Consider the following 19,331-nt stretch of genomic DNA (forward strand, 5'->3'; position numbering starts at 1 on the left):
GACATGTTATTAATACACTAATACTACAGTACATGCCCCGTCCCATTCATGCTATGTTTATCCCTCTCCCACTCCCAGACGTCTGATTAAAAGATGTGCTGTCTATGGCTCCAACTTATCAACGAAATAATCTCTTACATGCTTAGAAATGATGACTAATCAATGATAGATAGACCAAAACAAACATGGGGGGTTTTTTGGTGGGGCGGGGGGAGTTAACAAGTTAACAAGGAACTTCTTCGGGAAAAAAATCCTGGTAGCTGATGTCACGATGTGTCTATGAATAATTTTCCAGGATAACTCAGACTTTTCCACAACATTTGACTTTTCCATGTGTTCTCCATGACTGGAACATTGGTCAACCTGGTAATTTTCCAGGTTTTCCAGGTTTTCCAGGACACATGAAAGTATGAAACGTCCTGGTCAGAACGAACTTGGTTCTTTTACCACCTTGAGAAAACGAACAAATTTCTCTGTTCTTGTGGAGTATGTACAGGCCTTAAAGGAGAATTCCGGCCATTTTTGACCCCTAAATCGTTTTCCTGATGGTCGCCCAGTTTTGGGGGGAGCAAAAAAACACGATTAAATTGATGCAGGCAAACCGGAGTTACAACATGGCTAGACGGCGCTATGGATAGCGACAACGCTAACATATGGGGGCAATTCTTTCAACCACAGCAAACACTCAAAAAACAATCAAATATCTATGGTACATGACTCGAATCCTTATGACACACCACTGATCTCATATAGTGTACAGTATAAACAGTATAAACTTTGTGTTTTTGCATGTAGTCACTCACCTCAGAAACATTCTGGAAAGACATTACTATCTGATCGCAGAGCGCCTGCTCTCCCCGCCACAGAAACAAACACTTTTTCCTTGTTGTGATGATTTCTTTACAAAAATAAACAGTCAGAGATATTTTGGACATTACCACTGCACTGCTCGACCGTTTATTTTTTAAAAGAAATCATCACAACAAGGAAAAAGTGTTTGTTTCTGTGGCGGGGAGAGCAGGCGCTCTGCGATCGCTTAGTAATGTCTTTCCAGGATGTTTCAGAGTTAGGCTGTCTGAGGTGAGTGACTACATGCAAAAACACAAAGTTTATACTGTTTATACTGTACACTATATGAGTTCAGTGGTGTCTCGTAAGGATTTGAGTCATGTACCATAGATATTTGATTGTTTTTTGAGTGTTTGTTGCAGTTGAAAGAATTTCCCTCATAGGTTAGTGTTGTGATGGGGATTTAGGGGTCAAAAATGACCGGAATTCTCCTTTAAAGATCTTAAACTTATATTATATCTTTCAAATAAATAAAAGAAAGACAATCTGGAGAGTCCCCTGGTCCTGCTGTAGCCGGCCTGCAGGTTTACCTGGGGGAAAGAGGAAGCCTGAGGCGATGTGGCTGTTCTGGTTGTAATTGGTGCAGCTCTGACTGTGATCGGCTGGAACTCTGGAGTCGACCCGGATGCACTGAACCCCCGGGGAGACGTCTGGTACGGGGGTCATGTCCTCCTGATATGAGAGAAGGAGACATGGACACAGTTCAACACAAATACATGTGAGATCCAATCTGCAAAAAGAGGCAAAAGATCATGAAGCAAAGCGAACAAAAAGGGCACAGTAGGTATTCATTTATGATGTGTGTGTGTGACGCCAGAGCAGCTGCATCTTGTCAACCTGCAGCTCACACTTTTCTGTAAACATGCAGCCAAACATGTATGTTCACAGCAACAAACACAGGTTGTGTTTGTGTTTACTGGCGTTGCTGGACTTCGTGTCGATGTTTACATGCTTGTGTAGCTCCGTCATGCTCCGCTCCAAATACAAACGCACTTTCACTCTCAGCGGACAACAACACGTCCCGTCCTGATGTGGACTGCAAGGACTTTTACGACCTGAGACCCACAGTTTAACTGAACGCACAAAGACAACCTGTGTGAGGAAACAGATCATCATGTTGCAGCCAGGCACGCCAACGTGCGCAACGCAGAGCAACATGTGAGGGTTCAAACCAAATAACATAGAAAGCTTTTCAAGAAAGTCAGTTAACTTTTTCCAGCACATTGCAACATCAGTTTGGAGACACTTAAAACTTGCTGCAGCGAGGTAATCCATCCAAGCAGAAAACTCATTTTGTTTTAATCGATAAGTAATGTGGAATCAAGCTCCCTCCTGGTGCATTCAAAGACTCTCTGATGTAATAAAACCAAGTCCTGAAAACTGACACATTCTTCAGCTTAAATGAGATATTAATTGATGTTGCTTTGAAAAGTTTAGCTGGCCCACCTTGAGAAAATATTTTGAGTGTCTTAATAGCATAATGTAACCTTTACATTAAATGGATAGTTCAACATTTTTGGCAAATTGCCATAATCCCTATAGTCATAGCAGTAGGTTCGTTACCTTTAATTGTCGGTGCAAGCTATTTTTAGAACGGCTGTCTCTCGAACACTTGAAGTCAATTCATTTTCAATGAGAGCCCGGCGACCTGAACGACCAAAGCGTCAACTGCCGTCAGCCACGCTTCCAAAGCGTCCAAAGCGTCACGAGACGAGAAGTTGAGCCTTGGTTAACTTTAGGGTAATTATAACTATGACGCAGTTCGCCGGCAACCTGTCAGAATAGAGACGTCCTTCGGCTCCCTTTTGTTTTTTCTTTTTTGTTGTCCTTCGGCTCCCCAATGACCAGCGTGATCGAAATTTGCCGCTTTGGAATCTGTCTTGTCTGAAGCCCATCATCAAGCGTTTTTGACACTTTGGAAGCTTTTGGTGTGAACGCACAGTTACAGTCTCTGCAGCGGATGTGATGGATTTTTGGCCTGCTACAAAAATGTAATCTAATCTTTAAACCACTGACAGTAAGAAAATAAACCAGCATGCCTATACTGTAGGTAGGCTAATGGTGTCATTCATTATCTTACTGTTTGACCTAAGCAAAAATTGTGTTTCAGTTACATTACATGTTACAAAAAAGAGTCATGTAATGTGTATTAAAGTTAGACTGTATAGTAATTAGGGTCAATGAGTATGTGTGTGTGTGTGTGTGTGTGTGTGTGTGTGTGTGTGTGTGTGTGTGTGTGGTCACCTGTCGTGGCAGCGTGTATGACGTCCACAGCGGCATGGCCAGCTCTTTGCTGTATCCACTGATGAACTCCACGTGATGAAGCAAACTGTACTGAGTATCAAACATCACTGCAGGACGGCCAAACGGCAGGTGGGTGCTGTCTGCAGAAACAAACACAGTCAGTCGTTTTAAGGGACAGTGACTAAACAGCCCGACACACTGACTGAGAAAAGAACGAAGTTTCAGCAAACTGCACCACTGACTCCTAACCTAATGTTTTTACTAAAGGCTTGCTACTTGGAAACCCACAGAAAGCTTCTTCAGCAGTTTCTGCTGAATAGCTGACCTGTGGTTCACTGGTCCTGTTGCAACACACTCTTTATTCATTCTTAGAAAACCACTGGAGTGTTAAGAAACCTACTATAACTGTAGAGTCCATCTGGTGCCGGACTGAAGGCTTCAAGGATCTCCTCAACTTTGTTCTGTAAGAGATAAACACAGATGTGTCAGCTTCTTTTTTTATGCTTTTCTGCCCCCTAATGGAAGAATATTGATTAATGCAACTCTTATGTTTTTTACCTCAGCCAAGAAGGGTCTGTTTTCACTATTTGTTTGTCAGCAGGATACACAAAAAGCAGTAACTTTCTTTGACTTTGAGTTTTAAAGGGATAGTTCACCCAAAATTAAAATTTCACTCATTATCTACTCACCCTCATGTCGACTAAGAGCTGTGAGAATTTTCAGAGTCCTCTGTGGCTTCTCTGAGTTACGGGGGGGGGGTCCGCGCAGCAGTATTTGTCCATATAATGATTGTCAATGGATACCACTTTTCTTCGTCCAAAAAGACACACCAAAAAACATCCAAACACCTCCATACTGCTCGTCTGTAATGTCCCTCTTGTATTGAAGCCCCAACATGAGAATTTGAATTTTGGGTGAACTATCCCTTTAAGTGCATTGTTCTTGACACATTTTTCAGTTTCTCAGAAGATAATGTTGGATTCTTGGTGTTAAAAACGTCAAACATATTTAAAGTGTCAGGATTTAATATGTCTTTGTATCGCTCTGGCTGTTGAATATTATTTGATGTGAGACATGATTTCTTGTGACGTCACAGTCCTCCACTGACCTCATCGTCACAGCTGCAGCCGAGGTCGTGTGTCACAATGACCTCAGAGTCAGACGCCAGCGATGGTGGCGTCACTTCCTCAGGCATGTCGGGCTGGTACGGCGGATCTTTCAGCATGTCGTTCAGGCTGCCGTGGGTCCCGTTGTTCGGGGCCGGCTTCAACCCCAACAGGTCTGACACGGATAAAACAGAAGAGAAGAGGGGGTAAGTCAGTCGATGAAAATTTGAATCTGACATTTTGGAGAATAACTGAGCAGCAAAGGAAAATGTAAAAATATTCTCACCACACATGATGTTGTATAACTCTATATTCTCAAACTCTGGCACTCGTTTCTGGAACTTGAAGTTCGGCCCGTGTCCCATGAAGATCGTCTGTACGAAACAAAAAAACATGAGAAAAGTGAAACTTGCGGCAGCGGTCCCATTAAACTTAGGAAAGACAACTTAAAGGGACAGTATGTAGCTTATTTGGCTTTTTATTAGCAAAAATCAAATATTGCTCTCATAAATACGTATTTACCGAAGTCTAATCACAACCCCATCACGGTTCTACAGCTACAGTAAGTAGCATTAGCAGCTAGATCTTACAATGTTGAACTGTTCTTATACAAAGAACGCTGGATCTCACATACTGAGGCTTTAAAGAATACAGGACTGAAAACACAGCAGCTCACCCTCATGCTGGTGATCTTGTTGTCGAAGCCGTGATCGCCAGAGAAGCCGCAGCGAGTCCTCAGTTTTTCTGGCATTTTTCTGAAACAAAAATTTTTCCAATAGTGAATTCTTTATCATTTGATTAGAACTGACTGAAAATGGAACTAGTTTGGATGCTAGAGCTAATGTAGGGACCAAGTGGGAAGAAATCCTGTCAGTGAATAAGGGAATTCAGGCTCATACAACTTGATCTTGAAACATCGAACCTTTGATTCAGATCGATTTGGATTCTTGAATCACCTCAAAGACAAAGTTAAGACTATTTCCTATTGATGAGGGGATCAATTATTTTTATTAAAACATCCCATATGGCCTTACGCTACCTGGCAATGTGCCACTTCCTCTCCATCAGCAGGTGGACGTCCTCAATCCTGCGGTTGTTGGCGTAGTGAAGCCTCTTGGGTAAATGCTGCTTCAGGTACGGCTTGAAATGCTGAGTTGGCATTTTACACTGAAACAACAAATAAAGTAGGTGAACGACCCGTCCTCTCTCTCGTTCTCCCTACAGTCAACAACAGGCAGTAAAACCGCACAATGTACGAGAAACTGCAGGAAAAACAGGGGTTTGTTTGTGGTTTTGCTGTGGTACTTACCGTCAGGTTTGCAACCACTACTTTTGGGTCATCTAGGGGGGAAAAAAATAAATGTATGTTTATATGGGGCCTGTTGCATGAAATCAAAAAGAAAACACTTTATCCTTGTGGCTCACATGTGGTGGATTTGGGGTCGCGTGGTCGTATTCTGCCCAGGGAGCCCGGGATCAGCTGGATCTCATCTATGTTGAGCGGGTAGCTGCTGAGAAACTCTGTCCTGTCACAGTGGGCCTCGTCCATTCCTGAGACACAGAGAAGACGCTTGTGGTTTCTGGCTATAAAGGCTCAGTTTATATTCATGCTGTTAGTTTTGGTTTTGTAGACAGTGATGGCTCTGCTTAGTAAACCCAATACTTCAGGCTGGAGGAAACACTGCCTTCAAAATGATAACATCAAAACATAAACATTCATGTTTGGTTGGTCTCATATCATTATAATAAATAAACGATTTCAGTTTTAAAGGGACAACGAGGAGTTTCTATTTGGTTATAAAAAAGTCTCACGTTAATGTGGATGAATCTCCGCTACCCACACTTGTTAATGGGCCCATTTTCGATAAATATATCGATCTGTATCTATCGTTATTTTGTTATTATTAGTGGTGGCGGAAATGCTGGTCGAGCCGACCAGCGTTTCTTTACTTTCAGTTTCGTGGCGAGTTATGAGAATAACGCTGCAGAATCGCCGTTTATGGTCGGAACTACGACGGTATGTGATCGTCTTTGAACCTCTGACTTTAATTCTTGATGAATGAAAACATGAGTCCGTCTTGCGCCGGTCAAAGAATTTCACGGTGCGCACGGAGGCTCATAAATGTAGTGTGAAAACGCTTCGCTTTTCCAAAACTCCTCGTTGTCCCTTTAAATATATTTTAATATATATATGTCTATTATATTTGCAGCTTAATAGTTGTTGTTGTACTTGTATAACATCATGTATAAAAGGGTAATGAATGCAAGAGTACCCGTATGCAGGGACAACGGCCCTGGAACTCCCAATCGGAAGTTGCTATTCATGTAGATACAGTACAAAGCAACTCAGTAACTCAAACAGTCCATGAAAAAAAATACTTTTTTTTCCAGCAGATATTTAAGTTACAACATTATTGAGCTAACTGTGGTATTTATTCAATTTTGAGGAATCACGATGTCTAAGAGCATCAGTGGCTGCAGCTGACAGCTACAACTAACAGCAGCAAAGCTAATCAGGACGTTATTTGTTAAAACCTGTTGTCAGACACGTCATTAAACTACTGCTCAATCATGTTGTTGTAACTAAGATATCCGCTGGAAAAAAAAAAATGTTGTTGTTATTTTGTATCTACATCGAAATAATATATACGAAGAATAGCAACTTTCGGTTGGGAGTTCCGGTATGGAGGAGCAATTTATGTAAATCGGCGCCCTTGTCCCTGCATCCGCGTCCCTCTCGGGTGTGTTTAGCCTATAGCTTAGCATCAGGACAGTGAAGCCGGTTCCTCTCCCCTACAGGTGTCAGAGGTCACACAAAGGGTCGTACCGTGGTCTCCTACGATGATGACGTTGACGCAGCGATGCAGGTTCATCTGCTTCAGACCGTTCATCAGTTGACCAATGATGTTGTCCAGTTCCCTCAGAGGGTTGTCCAGCTGTAAAAAACAAGATGTAATGAAGCCACTGACACACACACACACACACACACACACACACACACACACACACACACCCCGGGTCCCACACTCACCTCACTGCTGAGTGGTCCCAGTCGATGTCCGTACGTATCGGGCTGCTCTGAGTGGACGGCGTAGACGTACGGCCTGGACAGAGACAGTACACACGGTTTCACCTTAAAGATTACTCAGGTGTGACGACTACACACATTCACACTCTTCACTGAGCTTGTTGCTTCACCACACATCAATGAAGAAACACAAAAACTCCTCAAAACACAGTAACAACCCTAATCAGCCACCCGTCACGACCCCTTCAGTGACGCAGCATCTGCTCACCTGTGCTTTTCCACAAAAATCCACAACGTAAACTCCACGTACTGTAGTAAAAAAAGTTTTTTTTTTTGGTCATGATGTAGTGGAAGGACTCACCTCTCATTATCAGGCAAATGCAGCCAATGCAGGATCGTCAAAATCCTCCTCTCCAAAGGAATCACCCTGTCGATCAAACATGGTGGACGATGGTTAAGAAGCAGGATTTTGAAGTGTAAAACCAGTACACAACAAAACACATACAGTATAATACACAGTGGCTCACAGTTCAGTTGTTCCGACAAAAGAAAACAAAAAATCTAAATTACCAACTGAATCAAAATCAGTCCCACCGCATTCATAAACCGGTCTAGTATCTCTTATTCTCTCTTATTTTATTTAAAATATAAAATCTGTCACTGGTTATATATGACGCAGTTGTGCCTTTATGTAAAGCAGCTTTCAGTTGTCAATGGCCTCCGTTGTGACTGAGTGTGTTGCTTTATTGTCCTGTGTCTCAGGCCATTGTTCACCAGTCAGTCTCAGGATGTGACGAGCGCTCAGCCATTCCCGCCCTCGTGATCGTTAGGTCATGGATATGTCTGCAATGCTCAGTTTGTTTTCATTTCTCCTCATCTGTCAATGAAAACTAACTCTGTTCTTGTAAATGCAGCCTGAGAAGCCACTTAGCTCCTATAATGAATGTTTTGTTGGTATAATATTAGATATTTTGTACAATTTTATATATAATCAAGGACCAAGATTCATCATATATCGTATTATAGGTTGTAATTTCTACATTTTTAAAGAGAATGTAACGTTTAACTTTGATCCTCCCACATCGGTCTCGAAGGTTTTGTACGTTACCAGTTCAGTTTCTGAAGCTATTGAAAAATATTCCAGTACTAACTTAAGTACCAAGGCCAGAAGAAAGTGCCTGCTTTAACTCCTTGTTCCTCCGCTGTGATCCAGATCTGTAACACAGGAAAGACAAATTACAGTGTTTAATTGGCACCATGTGAACATTTATCCCTGTCCCAATTCTACGCTACACCGTCTGCTCACTGGAAATAGCTCATGTCGAAGCGTGAATCACATTTCCACAGGAATAATGAGATGCACAGACATAATATCGTCCAAACCCGCTTAGCATCATATGGCATCATATTGATCGCGATAATTGATGCTGTAAGCTGTGTCCCAAAACAGAGGCTGCATTTGAAGATGTATTATGATTGATTAGACTGTCCTACTTTGGAAAGCCATCAAGCAACGGTTCCAATGGATGGATCGTTTGTTGCCCAGCTTATCCCAAGATTAATTGTGCACCCGTAATGAAAGCAAACAACACTGACATCGAGCCACTTTTAAATAAGATTGACACTCTCATTCCTCCTGGACAAACCACCTCACTCCTGTGTGCATCTGCCTTGCGGAGCACTGAGTAGCTATTGTCTCTATAGGTAGCTATAAAGGTTTGAATTAAAAATAGGTTTAGTGAGTTTTAACTCAGTCCAACACTGAAGGTACAACTGTTAAAACCACGGACACATTAGTGCAAAAAGTCGCATGCTGTCAATATTTCTAGACAACAGGAGCTGCTCTTTGCAATGGAATAGTAATGGCAGACACAGCTGGTGACACACAACATATTTGAACCAGACCGTCTCATTTCAGTTTGGCTACAAAGCTACACAAATGCTATTAACAGACTCTCACACAGCACTACTTTGTTTGTATAAAGTAAAAGGTGATTACAGGTGTTAATCAACAGCTAATGTATATAAAACAGTGTTTTTCAACCTTGGGGTCGGGACCCCACGTGAGGTCGCCTGGAAATCAAATGAGGTCGCTTGAAATGTCTAGTAATTGATAAAAAGAAATTACTGATAAAAAATTTTTTTTGACTAATTGTTATTCTTTTTAAAATTATGATTAAAAACACCACACACAATCTTAAACAACTGTATTCTAAACTTTCACATAAATCGAGTTCAAATAAAATGCAGCATATAAAAATATCTGAGCTGGCGCATCTTGAATGACAGCCGCCAGAAGAGAGAGTCGCCAGAAATTTGTGAAGTCAAAATGGGGTCACGAGCCAAAAAAGGTTGGGAACCACTGATATAAAATATTAAAGCTGTCACGTAATACATGAATATTGTAGTGACTCTGGAACATCTACAAAAGCTAGCTTAGCAGAGATAAGCTGCTAGCTTACCACCTTTGGTATCATGTTAGCTAACAAGCTTGTCATCATACTTTTAAGAGCTGCCTGGGTTTTGTAAGGACAGTGGTCAAACTCCAGGAGTTTTGAGAAACCATCTGTCGACGTCAACTCCAATTCGTAATGAACGTATCCAATAAACACTAACATCAGCTTTTGTTTTTTTCTTACAGGTAAAACACAAAAGGTACAGAATGTGACATTTTCACATACTTTTGACATATTTTACATAATTTTAGTGTTCCCAAAAGCAGAGAGAATATGTTGTTGGATGTGACACCAGAGCTAGTGACTATGAGCTTTACAGAGTTCGGCTGTGTCAACATGTAATGAGAGAGTTTATTTAGTCAGCTTGTGAGTTTGAACTGATTGATCATGGAGTTTACTCACTGGCTGGCCGCCCCACCACCGGTGGTTCAGCTTCTCCCTGGTGCGCAGGCTGAAGGTTGCATTAAACACTGGGTCGTGCATGGTGTTACCCACAATCCCATGGGACTCTGGGTAAAGACCCTGCAGAGAGACCCCACAGAACAGAGTTCAGTTGACATATTAAAAAAGTCAGTCCTGCATTTTTAGGGAACATGCTGTAAGGACATTTTGAACGTCGCTGTTGGCAAACAAGTGTATTTACTCAGCCTACAAACATAAGAGTACATATTAACAGCACTGCTATACTGTACCTGTGGGACTGACAAAGACATATGATTCATATACAATCCAGTCTCACTTACTGTGGCCAGGGTGTATAAATTCGGGAAGGTCTTTGATGGGTAGACTGGTCGCATGTAGGGTGCTGATGTACCACACTCTCCTGAGGGGAAACAAGCAAACACATTTGTCTCTAATGCTGCGTTCATAACAACTCGGAGGTCGGAAATCCCAACTCGAAAATTTCTGACTTCCGACATCATTGCGTTCACGCTGCAGGAACTCGGGAGAAAAAAAACATGGATACCTGAAGGAAGTTTGGCATATTGTGGCTCATAGCTGAATACGAAAAATAAATGCAGCAGTAAATTATGTTTATTTTGGAGGAGAGGAGACGCTGCAGATGAGTGCACATATAATGTTATAGCCTTGATAACAGTTAAACGTTATTTCCGTCACATACGAGGACCGCAATTTCACACCATACAACAATCACAGCTTAATATAAACGTATTTCATATAGGCTACAGCAACAATACACAAAAATATGCATTCAAACCTCAACAAATAACTTAAAATGTCTAAATTCTAACCGTTTAAGACGAGAGCTGCCATGTTTTGATGTTGTCGTGACGTCAAGTCGGAAAGTCGAGTTTCCGACCTGTAATTTCCGAGTTCGACACCGTTCAATTCATTTTTTACAACTCAGAGCTCGTTTTTTTCCGACTTCCGAGTTGTCTTGAACGCAGCATATCTCCATAAGATACATAATAACAAGCATGACTTAAGGACCCCTGAAGCATTTGGATAAAAAACAATAAGTAAAAAAAAGGACACGTACTGAGCTTCTGTAAGTTGGGGATGACGGATTTGCTCTTCTTCATGTAGGAGGCTCTGAACCCATCGACAGACAACATGATGAGGGGAGGACGGATGAAGCTGCAGGAAGTTGAGAAAACAATTCAGTTCACCTTCAACTCATTTTTGGAGTATTTAAATGTAATTTCAGATTTCTTGAAACTTATGGCTCAGTTGGTGCCAAGACTTGCACAAACCAACCATAACCTTTTTCAGATATATAGCTTGTTTTGTTTCAAATCCTTTAAAGCTGCAAAGCCCAAAAAATTTCAGAAACATAAAGGTTCCTGTGGCCAGTTGTGTGCATTTCATTCACGGCCCTAAAGTCCTGAGAAGATTACGTCAATCAGGCCAATGATATATAGAAAAGCAATGGAGGTAAATGCACTACACCTCCAATCAAGTGGTCAGTGGTACGAAGAAGACAGAGGGTCGCTTTACAACAGTGGCTGTCATTCATGCAGTGGCATCATTCATGCAATGCACAATGCTACAGTCAGTCTGTTAAAATGGAGGAAATTCAAGTTGTTCTGCTGCTGATCATGCTTTATGGCAGACTCAGAACAGCACTGGACCGAGGAGAAGGTCTCTGATTGCAATTACTGCTGGAAATCTTCTTCCGCCTCACCGCTGAGTAAGGCCATAACTCCTCATTGGTCCTCCTGTCATGAGATTATCAGAAAACAGATGCTTTGGAGCTGCAGCTTTTAAACCAATCAGACCAATCGGAAATGTTCAGCACAGCAGACCACATCCCTCAAGGTTCCTGAACCTTTGGACCATTTCTATTTCTCTACTACCCCCATGACCAAGGACTTTGTTGGGGGGTTAGATCAGATCTCCAAATGAACTGTTAGTTATTAAAACTTCCCTATTCATCAAGGCGAGACAGCACCCCGAAGATGCCATCTTCCCTTTTTTTGGTCGATTTTGAGATTTTGTGATATTTTGCTTCCTAAACATGTCTTCTTTCAAACTAGTGACAATAAAATGTCAATAACACACAATTAGTTGTTTATTTTACATCATTTTGCCTGATTGCGTGACAGTCGATACTGTGTTACAGTGCAGTAATCAGTTGCGTTTAGATTATTGTTACTACACTGTATGTGTGTAGTTCTGTTCATTTCATATGAATAACTTCATGCTGTGTTGTTCAGTTATCAGTCATGTGTTTAGGATGTCTATTACCAATGGTTTGATTAGGTGTTGTGTTTGTAAATAGCAGTTTTGAAATAATAATGTATGGAATTTTACAATACAGAACTTTCATGCTGTTTTCTTACACACCAAGATATGAAATACCCATTTCCCTAGTACCTACACCCACCAAACTTTCCACATTTCTTCCTATCTATATACCGCTTCTTTTTACAGAAGGGTTTGTTGATATATCATTCATAGTCGGGTTTAAAGTACATTTTATATCAAAAACATGGTGAAAATTGATTTGTTTTTTATGACTGTAGACTGTATTTCCTGATGTATGAGCTGATTAGAGGACATAACTACAATCCCGTCTGTAAAAAGTTTCTTGTGGAATGTACCAACAAAATGAAACCAAGCTTTTGAATCTGGCATCATCCAATGTTGGTGATTCTGTTCTTGGCGATACAGTATATGCAAATCAGTGCATATTTAATGAGTTTGCGACTCATTTGCATATATAAACATAAAATTCTGAAAACTTGCAATACATTTTTTTCCTTAGTTTTTATGTACATAATTAAAGTCTATCATTATTCCCTCGGTGTCAGACTCACCCTGCAGGGCATTCAGCACCCCTGATATCCTCACACTCTTCTTGCACCCATGAAGTCTCACCTCAGAGGGAAACAAGAGGACACAGTTACCACCAGTTTTTAACCACAGTCCTCTTCCAGTGTATAAATACAGTAAACAAGACGAATACCTTTGCAGAGCGACTTGTAGTTGGAGCAGCAGTCCCCCCTCTCCAGACAGTCCTCCGAGCAGTGGCAGGCATGGTCGTTGTTCCTCTCCTCACCACAGCGATCCTGCGAGCACTCGAACCCTCCGGCTGCCACACAGAGAGAAGGAGGGTTCAGTACGTATCGCTTTTACTTTACCGCAGTCACCTCAATGCTGCAAAACAACTCACAACAAGGCTAAAAAAAACAAAACAATGAATCAATACAAGGCAGTAACAAATTAAATGAGCCGCCAGTCTGTTACCAATTACCCTGCAAAAAGCAGAGACTCACAAGAAGCCCTCAACTGTTTATTTCATTTTGTATGTTGGAAAACGTCCCAGTGTTGTGTGCTTAATGTTTTCAAGATGAAACTCTGGCCGGCTGCACTCTCTTCACCGGGCCAAGCTCGCTAAATCAAAATCAGACGACAGTTAACACTAATAATAAATCTTTTGTTTGAGGTTAACTCAGATGGAAAACTTTATGATGTTATGAACCCAGAGCTCCCTGAGACCTGGAGCTACTGTGATACCGCCGTATACTGTGACTCTGCTCTAACTGCTGCTTATCGTTGTTGTTATTCTCAGGATATGAATCAGCAGGTGTCATTATAAAATTTAACTTCTGCTTGTGTAAGACTCAAGGTCCCATGTTTAATGTGATTTAAAGGTTCTATATCAAACAAAGAAAGCTAAATGCTTGTTTGATCGAATCCCTATGGTATAACTCAGACCATGTAGTCTAAAAGTTGCCTTGTTGAATTTGTTTTTGGTTTGATTGTTTTTTTGTTTTGTTTTTTCTCTCTCTTTATCTCTTTTCTCATTTGTTTTGGTAAAAATGGTAGGCATAATAAGCATGAGCTTCAGCCTACACCTTTTCGATTAGCACTCCTCATTGTATTACTAATTTGTGTATATTAAGTGAATTCCATCTGTTGAGAAGGGGGGGAGATAAAATGCTAATCGAATAAACTGAACTGAACTAAACTGAACTATATTAATGCAGTGATTGTATCAAACCAGCCGTAAAGAGTCAGAAACTTTTGATGTGCAGTTAACAAGCCCCGCCTACCGGAGCCCCCTCTATGAACTTTTGCTGGATTTGGTTTCTTTGAGTGTTTCACCTGAAATCTGCTATATTTTCTTTTTTTTTTTACACTCAGAAAACATTCGGCCAATGATGACGAGACAATGTCAGAGCCCCCTCTCCTCTGATTGGCTGAAATCGACCTGTTGTTACCAGGGCTCCAGAGAGAAGCTGAGAGAGGAGATCTGAAACTACACTGAGATGATTTCTGGTTCCTAAAACCACAAATATTTCTTCTTATTGATCAGGAAAAGCTGTTGTGTAAAACTACTGAGCTTTTTTTAAGAAGATATGAACCAACAGGTTTGATGCGGAGAGCAACATCCTGGTGAGAGACGTCAGAGATGAACCAACACAGTTCGATTTTCATCTCCAGACCGCTCCATCAGCGTATGAGTGCGTGTATTGGTGTGATACTGCATCGGTAAGACCAGAAATTCACTGTATATGTGCAAGTCCATTCACCATCCATATATTCTCCATCCAAGAAGCAGGAGAGCCGATGTCCTCCTGTCAGACTCACCTGTCTTCAGGCAGTGCTCGTCAAAGTCCGAGCAGCAGCTGTAGTAGGTTTTACACAGATTGTCACATCTGCATCCTGGAGGTTTGGCCTCCTCCAGCTCAAAGCACCTCCCCTTACAGGAGCCGGCTGAGCTGACCCACTCCGAGACGACTGGAGGGAGGAGAGGAGCGTTTAGACACGACTGCTGCAAAACACACTCATCTGCAAAGCTTAAAACTGAAAGTCAAAAATAGACCATAAGATTTGTGTGATGACATCAGCAGGGAGAAGTGGTCAAACTGTCATTTTGTTTTACAAGGTTTTTGTGTGAAATAGTTTGGAAAATTATTTAGTCTCTTTTTATTTGTAAAAATGTATTTCATTCATAAAATAACTATTATCTTGTTTTGCTGAAGAGTAACATGAATTCACAAATGTCCAAGCATCCTTGAATGCACCAAAACGATCCAAAGAAATGCCCAAAGAGCAAAAGGCTCAGATTTTCAGGCATCTCCTGTTTGTTCATTTAAAACCAAGATCATGAATTAAATCTACACAACAGCGTACTAGGGCTATCGTGGGTTATACATGTAAACCAAAGGGGCTGGAGGAGAAGGTGGTAAATGTATTCATATTTAATTGTATTGCAAATTTACAAGAAATTTGTTTTGTTTTGTTTTGTTTTTATCAAGGAAGGGAATGTGTTTCCTCATAAGGTTGGAGAAGCACAGGGAGAGCATCATGTTCTGGTGATTCTTGGCTAATAACAATTATTTCTTTATTTCTAAATCCAAATGAAAAGCATAGTTTGATAAGACCTTGCACAGAGAAGAAGATCTCAAATTTGCAAAATAAAACGTGTAAATTCACTTTTTAAACTCCACACCCATCCACTACATGCCTTTTTTTTTTAAATATATCATGACCCTAATACACCTTTGAGTATTTATAACATTGCTCTGGACATATGTACAGTGGGGAAAAAAAGTATTTGATCCCCTGCTGTTTTTGTAAGTTTGCTTCCCCACAAAGAAATAGACGGTCTATAGTTTTTATAGTAAGTTTATTTTAACGAAAAGAGACGGAATATCAACCAAGCATCCAGAAATAATATCATTGTATAAAAGTTATAGATTGATTTACATTTGATCAAGTGAAATAAGGGCAAAAATCAGCAGGGGATCAAATACTTATTTTCCCCATGTAGAAATAGATTAATTAATCAAACATGTTTGCATTAACGTGGCTGCAAATGAAGGCGGATCTCACCTTTAGTGTGAGGTGGTGGGTTGTCTCCGCCCTCTGTAGGCCCACTTGCTTGAAACACATAAGCTCTGCTGACATCAGAACCCCACAGGCAGATCACAACCACTACCTGCAGGAGACCAGACCACACATCACAGTCACATGACCACGCAACGACACGACGTCCACACTCCGCCGCTGCTGTTTATACCAAATCAGGACTGGAAAGGTGGAAGCTTCCCTTTGCACTCAGACACATTCATGGTCACTGCATCTCAGCAGAGGAGGTCAGAGGTCAACGGGCAGCCAGGAATGGCAACCTCTGGAGGAGCTGAAGCTGAGTGTTGTGTGATTGTGCTGCTTTGTATAGCTCAGGGGATTGTCTGACTGACACTATCTTGCTACTGATAACAGCTCAGACGCCTTCATAGCCACACACACACACGCACTCACACACTTACACATCAGTCTAGCTCATGAGGAAGCAGTAGCACACACAGTAAGAGTGAAAGCAGCTTCATCTGCATGTTAATGACAAACTTTCTCAGAAATAACAAGCTGACAAAACCACAGATGATGTGTTGAAAACTGAGGAAAGACCCGTGTGAGTGAGGTGCACGACCCCCAACACCCCCGCAACATTTATTAGAGACAACACAACTATTTAGAAACCACAAAAAACACACAAACATAGACATTTTAGTTTAGTTTTGAAAACCTGCCCAGATTTCTACAGTCTATGGTTTCTACTGACTCTACTGGCCAGCGGTTCACACAGATCTCAGATCAACGTGCACTCCACTTGCATCCATCCTCAAACAGTTTAAGGGATTTCCAGAAAGATTTAACTTGTGGCAGCTGTTTCCTCAGGTTGGGAGTTTTTATTATTATTCTGAAGAAAGCTCGTGCAAAAACGCTGCAGTTACTTGCAAAACAAACGAGAACCAGAGCCTCAAAATCCAGCAGGAAACAGTATGAGCTCATGTTCCCCACACATCACATTACATCACATCACTCAGCCAGAGCCGGAGCTTTGGCTTAACTTCATTATCACCTCAGCAGGAACACGTGGTGCAGTCACCATTATAATTTGTGAGCGTACTAATCAATTGTCACACAGGGATATTGCATCTTTATTACTTCAGTTACACAGATGCTTTTAATCCTCGGTCCAAGTCTGGGTCATGTACAGTTCTAACATCTGGACAGAGTCTGGCTGATGTGTGACAGCTGTAAGACACCCATGTTGAGCCTGAAGAGCAACAAGCATGTGGTCCAAGTAAAGGCCCGGCCTGCTACAGTACTCCTATATTATAGCAAAGGTGATGATGATGAAGAAGATGAAGAAGATGAAACTCACGCCCTCGCACACCGGAAACAGCCCACAGGTTTCACCATCAGCCTATACCTACAGCTTTATCTCCCCCAGGTAAACAAACCTGTGTGTGTCACTGTTGACAATGAGCTGTTCCGGACAACCCATCATCATCATCATCATCATCATCATCATCATCATCATCATCATCAATCAATCAATCATCGAACATCAAACATCTGACCATAATGAGGCAGAATGAATTGGGCTGTTATATAATTAAAATCCTGCTCAAAACTTCTGTGATTTGCGCCCTGTTGCATCGATGTGAGGCAAAGTGCAGTTCTCTCACCCACAGGTCGATTCTGCAAGAGAGCAATCTCTCTCTTTTTACCCCCCCCTCTAACTAGGGGGAGGAGGAGGTGGGGAAGGGGGAGGAGGAGGGGGAGGTTGTTGGACTGGGAGACAAATCACCCGTCCACATTGAAGAAAGAAAGGGGGAAAAAAGTGAAATAAAGAAAAACAAGACACAATAATCAAAGACAGCGGAACTGCCCCGGTCTTACCGTACCAAATAGCCCAGTAGCATGTTGCAAACAGCGGATTCTCTCCTGGCATTCCCCCCTGGAAAGAACCGAAAGCTCAGGAACTGTGGCCAACGTCCGATAGAAGCTCCTCTGTGCGCCTCTGCAGATCGATGCAGCGCAGGGGTCCAACTCTCTCTCTCTCTCCCTCTCTCGTTGTTTGCCCTTTGCTTTCCCTCTGCCTCTCTCTCTCTCTCTCTCTCTCTCTCTCTCTCTCTCTCTGCTATGACGTAATGTGGACAGCTGTGGTGGGACACGAGGACGTCAGGTCGAGGTGACGCTCCGGAGTCCAACAGAGTCCGCAGCAGCGCCCAGAGAGGACGAGAGAGGCACTGAGGGGGAGAACATTACATTTAGGGGCCTGACTAATCTCTGGTCCTCCTGCATAAAGAAATATGGATTCTGGGTTTTTTGTTTTTTTTTTATTAATAGATCAATAGATAGCCTACAAACCAGGCTTGAACTTCAACTGGTAAGCAACAGGTCAAGCACTTCCCTTATAACAGAGGAGGATGTCACAAAATGTACACTGTATTTTTTTAAAGTCCCAATCTTGCCCAATGTCTTCCAGTAAAATTGCAGCAGCTCAAAATGACTCTGAGCTGAATCTGCAAAAAAAAAATAAGGCGACACCGAGAGTCTGAGCTGTTTTTAAGATAGCCTATCATGCAACATTGCTCTGAAAACACGCCACCAAAGAAAATCTGATCTAAATCTGAACCCAGACAGAAACCGACTCGTCCAACAACCAGGAGAGTGACTCCAGCAGTTAACCAGCCCCCATGGACTCCCATGTTACAGTGCAGGGGTGTTTCTAGACACTCTGGAGGCCCCAGGCAAGATGCCGCTTGAGGCCCCTTCCCCAGCTATGGGCCACAAAATTTAACTGTTAATAAATCGAAAAATCCCAAACCATTGATGATTCGATTTTGCATAGCCTACTATGCACAGTGTTTTGTGTACACAGCCATTGGTAACATCAGGTTATCATTGATATGGACCAATGTCAGCCGTGTCTGGGGCCCCCCTTCCAGCATGGGGGACCCCAGGCAATTGCCTAGATTGCCTCCCCTGTTGCAACGCCTCTGTTACAGTGCAGATATTAACATGTTTACAGCCTGGTACAAACAGTTTGGGTCTTTTTTTCCCCCCCTCATGACAACTGTATGCAGGGTAAATTACTACATAATACTCGTTTCTATATCTTTATTGGTTTACACATATGTTGATAATACAGATTAACATACATATAGACAATGAAAACTGTGATAGAGAGATGCAGTAAGCCCTCAGACAGATTTAATCTGGTCACTCTCCAGAGCAAAGATTACATCACTTTAATCTGTTAACCTGCTAAAAACGAGAGAGAAATAAAAACTAGACAAAGAGGAGATGAAAAAAGAAAAACAGAGAGGGGAAAAATATGAGTAGATTAACATAATGTACGTAATAATATGGATTAATAGG

At 41.7% G+C, this 19,331-nt stretch overlaps 1 protein-coding gene across 1 annotated transcript in view; it reads right to left on the bottom strand.

Annotated features, from left to right (window-relative positions):
- Positions 1 to 17,929, bottom strand: part of LOC146978216 (autotaxin-like) — a 43,824-nt gene extending 25,895 nt beyond the window's left edge. The window contains exons 1-21 of the mRNA XM_085790899.1: positions 17,852 to 17,929; positions 15,990 to 16,095; positions 14,742 to 14,891; positions 13,114 to 13,239; positions 12,965 to 13,025; positions 11,185 to 11,282; positions 10,427 to 10,506; positions 10,086 to 10,205; positions 8,387 to 8,442; positions 7,589 to 7,654; positions 7,231 to 7,303; positions 7,027 to 7,135; positions 5,625 to 5,750; positions 5,509 to 5,540; positions 5,239 to 5,366; positions 4,876 to 4,954; positions 4,486 to 4,573; positions 4,202 to 4,374; positions 3,494 to 3,554; positions 3,094 to 3,233; positions 1,380 to 1,521 (exon numbers count right to left, since the gene is read on the bottom strand). Coding sequence (XP_085647025.1) covers positions 1,380 to 1,521; positions 3,094 to 3,233; positions 3,494 to 3,554; positions 4,202 to 4,374; positions 4,486 to 4,573; positions 4,876 to 4,954; positions 5,239 to 5,366; positions 5,509 to 5,540; positions 5,625 to 5,750; positions 7,027 to 7,135; positions 7,231 to 7,303; positions 7,589 to 7,654; positions 8,387 to 8,442; positions 10,086 to 10,205; positions 10,427 to 10,506; positions 11,185 to 11,282; positions 12,965 to 13,025; positions 13,114 to 13,239; positions 14,742 to 14,891; positions 15,990 to 16,095; positions 17,852 to 17,869 — 2,032 coding nt within the window. The 5' untranslated portion in view covers positions 17,870 to 17,929. The remainder of the gene's footprint in view (positions 1 to 1,379; positions 1,522 to 3,093; positions 3,234 to 3,493; positions 3,555 to 4,201; positions 4,375 to 4,485; positions 4,574 to 4,875; positions 4,955 to 5,238; positions 5,367 to 5,508; positions 5,541 to 5,624; positions 5,751 to 7,026; positions 7,136 to 7,230; positions 7,304 to 7,588; positions 7,655 to 8,386; positions 8,443 to 10,085; positions 10,206 to 10,426; positions 10,507 to 11,184; positions 11,283 to 12,964; positions 13,026 to 13,113; positions 13,240 to 14,741; positions 14,892 to 15,989; positions 16,096 to 17,851) is intronic.
- Positions 17,930 to 19,331: the final 1,402 nt, after the last annotated feature.

The sequence above is a fragment of the Trachurus japonicus genome, chromosome 11 (assembly GCF_045865225.1).
Source record: "Trachurus japonicus isolate A0001 chromosome 11, Traja_1.0".
In the NCBI taxonomy this organism is placed as follows: Eukaryota; Metazoa; Chordata; class Actinopteri; order Carangiformes; family Carangidae; genus Trachurus; species Trachurus japonicus.